The following is a 4331-nucleotide window of genomic DNA, read 5'->3' as shown; positions in this document are numbered from 1 at the left end:
ACTCTATAACCTTTTATACTGTTTTTAGTAGTGCACCGTCTCTCCACTCTAACTCTTTTGCCATTGCCTTACAAGGTAATTGTTATGTCTGGAAAGTTTATTTTTTACATTCTTTTCATAGGATTAAAGTAATTCCTTTCAGCTGTGGACCTGTATCAGTGACTCAGAGGTTTAAAAATATCCCGGCTGTCTGGGATAGAAGAAAGGTCTGCTAAAAACAATAAGCAAAAGTGAAACTTTGTTCACTTGCTGAATTACTGTAATTGCAAAGACAAAGGCTTGACAAATAAAATCAATCTAAAATGTAATCTATTAAATTAGCATTTTTTCAAATTTTGTATATTTTGCTGTAATACATCATTAAAACTTTTTTGCAGAATAAACAATGCAAATATGTGACCCTGCTTGTGAAATCCAGGCTAAAATCAAAGGTTGATTACAGTTCGATCTTTGACATGAACTTACTTGGTCAATATAAATATGTTATATTTTTACAGAATGTAGGATGAATTTTTACATTGTAGGATGAATTTTATCCTGCCATCTTTTACAAGTGTAACATTTCAGCAGGGGTCTCTCATGATGACTTTGCAGCTCTCAAACACAATTTTTTGCTAACATTTCATTTTAAACTGTGCTACATCCTTGCAGTTGATGTGACCCTATCAGATGAATAAACTTAAATATCTTATATCTTTTTACTTCTATATTTTGACTTTTTAGGTAAACATCCGAGACAAAGTTTATGCTTAAACAAAGACTTAAACTGGGTTCAGAGCAGATTGAGTTGCGTATTATTCGGTATCATCAAAAATGCCTAGTTACGTTGTGGGCTGTGAAAATCGCACCAGGTCTTCCGTTATGTTTTCGCGATTTCTGCAGAATCTCAAAAACAAAAAAATACAACATTTGCGGCTGCAAGCAATTAACCTGCAGACTGGAACAATGCAGATATCAAAGAGGCTTGTGTTTGTAGTACTCACTTCATTTGTGGTAAGTCATCATTTTTCAGCCCTGTTAGATTAAATTATAAAGCCTGGATGGTATGAACAGTTTGACCCCATGCTGCGCGCGCACCCGATAGTCATTCAATGTTTACAAACCTTGAAGGGGTCTATAGAGAATTAACATTACAAGGTCGTGAACTCTAGACATAGGTTACTGTACAAATAAAGGCCACCAACAGAGGGTACTGTTGGGCTTACAAAAAAAAGGCACTTAACTACCAGTAAGTGAACTTTGTGAACCATCCTTCCATTCAGTGCTGGATTGCAATAGAGAAATCTGGATCAACAGAGACACACTGAAAAGTGCTTGTTGGCCTTTGTGCAGTTGACAAACAATGTTGTTTCAGCATACGCTTGCCTCTGGACTGGATCAGCAATGTAGACTCCGGGTACACTCACTGGCAAAGCTCCTGACTCATCAAAATTACCTGAACTTTTGTATGGGGAGATTTAACTAGACACTGACACACAATTTGTGCTCTCTACCTACTGTATACAATCACACAAGCACTCATTCTAAATGTGTGGTGTTTGTGAATAGGATGTAAAAACAAAAAGGCTATTTAATCAAGCCATTTATTAAAATGAATCATCTCCACATATAGTTTAGTTTGGTAGAGCATTGTGTTAGCACCGAAAAAGGTCATGGGTGAGATCAAAACACAGTATTTACTGATAAAATGTATAACGTTAAATGGACACTCCACTTTTTAAAAAAATATTCCCATTTCCTGCTCCCCTAGAGTTAAATATTTGATTTTTTACCTTTTTGGAATCTATTCAGCTGATCTCCAGGTCTGGCGCTACCACTTTTAGCATAGCTTAGCATAATCCATTGAATCTGATTAGACCATTAGCATCCAGCTCAAAAATTGCCAAAGAGTTTCAATGTTTTTCCTATTAAAAATTGACTCTTATGTAGTTACATTGTGTACTAAGACACAATGATATTACGCAGCAGCCAAAAATAGTCCTCTTAGTAACTTTCAATAGCAGGGTACTATTTTTGGGCACTGCATAATATCATTTCGCCTCCTGTAGCCATGTTACGGCAGCAAAGTCGCTGATTATTATGCCGGAATGAGAGTATAGTTCCTAGCCACATTGACTTAGAAAATCTCAACTTTTAATTTTCTGTCGGTCTTAGTACATGATGTAACTACAGAAGAGTCAAGTTTTCAATAGAAAATATATCTAAACTTTTTGGTTATTTTTGAGCGTGATGCTAATGGTCTAATCAGATTCAATGGACTGTGCTAAGCTATGCTAAAAGTGGTAGCGCCAGACCAGGAGATCAGCTGAATGGATTTCAAAATGGTAAAAATCAAATTTGTAACTCTTGGGGAGCTTGAAAATGAGTATATTTTCAAAAAAATTGAAGTGTCCATTTAAAGTATCTGCCAGTAAATAAATGTAATGTAAACATAACATGCACAATACTGAAAACATGCAAATGAATATGTTTTTTGTGTCATGTGTGTTGTTTTTTGGTTTTGTTTAAGTGAAACGGAGTAAAACAGAGACAGGAGTTTGTGTGAGCTTATTGACAGTTTTATTAAATTGTTAAGAAATTATTGTCTAAAGACCTAAAACTCCTGAACACGGCGGATCGAGCCAACATTGGGATGCATTGCATTCCAGTCAGTGAAGCGCCGGTACTCGCCTCTCTCCAACAAATACTGACGTCCCCTGTAGTTTGGCTGCTCAAAGAAGACCCAGGCTCCATTCAGAACATTGCAGGAATTAATCTCACGGTGACGGAAGCGATCGTAGACTGAGGGCCAGTCCTCAGCGCACTCCACAGTCTGACCCTGGAAGTCAGGGCGCTCGTATAGACGAATATGGTGAATGCCAGTATTCTACAAAAGAGAGACGGGATGATCAAATGGGTTAGAATCATGTTAAATTAATCTAAAAAAAAGGTGTTTTGTCTTTAATTCATTCTGAAGCAGTGTTACTGTATATATGTATACAGTATGTGAGGAGCTCATATGAAAAAATCTCCAAACGCCACCTCCTGAGATGATATTAACCAAATGCTCTTGGCACATATTATGTGTTTATAAAATACCTTTAAAGGGTAATTTAAGTGCCACAGTGATTTTTTAAACTAAAGTCCTCTAAATGCAAAGAAGATGAATAGAATGACTTATGGCGTATGAAATGACAATGGATCACATTTCAAACTTGTTTCCCTTTTGAGTACCTGGACATGAATATGACCCAAATGTGGCAGTGACATGGATCACAGCGCCTCCTAATGTGTGGTTCAGTTTCTTAATTTTACATTCTGACTTTCATCATTTGCAATGTTTCATATTTTGTGATTTTGCAATTGTTTAATATATCTTGTCCAAAGAAATGGAGGTTTTGGCTAAAAAGCTTGCATGTACTTAGAGGGTTTTGCAGTGAAAGACAGTCAAACTTGTTGAAATGACTAAAGTGACATTTTCGAAAATAAGGCATTTTAATCACTGACTAATAACCTTTTCGAGAGCCTGATAAAAGGCTAATTTATAAGAAAACATGTCAAACTGACTTGTTTTTGCATCTGAACTCCTTATACTGTATATACAGTATACCGCATGTGACCCTGGATCACAAAACCAGCATAAGAAGCATTGGTGTATATTTTAGCCAACATTACATGGTATGGGTCAAAGTTATTTTTTATGCAAAAAAATCAATTGGAAATTAAGTATTTTACTTAAGGATATTAATTATTTCACCCATGTATCTGCATGCAGAGAAAACAAAAGGGGCATGAAGGCCCCCTTACAGAATTGTGATGATTGACTTACATTTCTCACCATACGACAAGACCTGATGGAGTCATTGAAGCCCATCCAGCGCTGGTAATGCGAATACTCTCCTCTGGTTAGAATATATTGATTGCCCATGAAGTTGGGACGCTCATACAAAACCCAGGACCCACTCTCCACTCGGATGGAGTTACAGCGGCTAAAATGGGATGACAGCTCCGGGCAGTCCATGCTGCACTCAAAGGAACGTCCCTGGAAATTTCTGTCCTCATAAAACACAATCTGCACATGCAGGAGGACAGTTATAGAGATTGGAACATAAAGTAACCTGGGGAGAACAGTGAAGCTAATTTATGAGAGCAAAATGTTTCTTACTTTTCCCATCCTGTCCATGTTTGGGGCTTACTTCATTCCTCTTGATGTTTGCTGTGTATTGAAAGCTCAATGAGCACGATTTATATGTTTCACATTAAATTGCTATGCCAGGCAAATCATTGTTATAGGGACGACTGCAGCATTTGCATCAGCAACAGCTGATACTGCCATAGTTTCTAGATTGTTC

The 4331-nt window shown here is 37.1% G+C and overlaps 1 protein-coding gene across 1 annotated transcript; it reads right to left on the bottom strand.

Annotated features, from left to right (window-relative positions):
• Positions 1-2545: 2545 nt before the first annotated feature.
• Positions 2546-4331, bottom strand: crygs3 (crystallin, gamma S3). The gene is made up of 3 exons (XM_055215324.2): positions 4145-4331; positions 3809-4051; positions 2546-2866 (listed from the first exon to the last, which is right to left on the bottom strand). The coding sequence occupies exons 1-3, from the start codon at positions 4160-4162 to the stop codon at positions 2594-2596; spliced, it is 534 nt and encodes a 177-aa protein (XP_055071299.2). The 5' UTR covers positions 4163-4331; the 3' UTR covers positions 2546-2593.

Source organism: Misgurnus anguillicaudatus, chromosome 17 (assembly GCF_027580225.2).
Source record: "Misgurnus anguillicaudatus chromosome 17, ASM2758022v2, whole genome shotgun sequence".
Lineage (NCBI taxonomy): Eukaryota > Metazoa > Chordata > Actinopteri > Cypriniformes > Cobitidae > Misgurnus > Misgurnus anguillicaudatus.
This window is presented reverse-complemented; position numbering and strand designations above follow the sequence as displayed.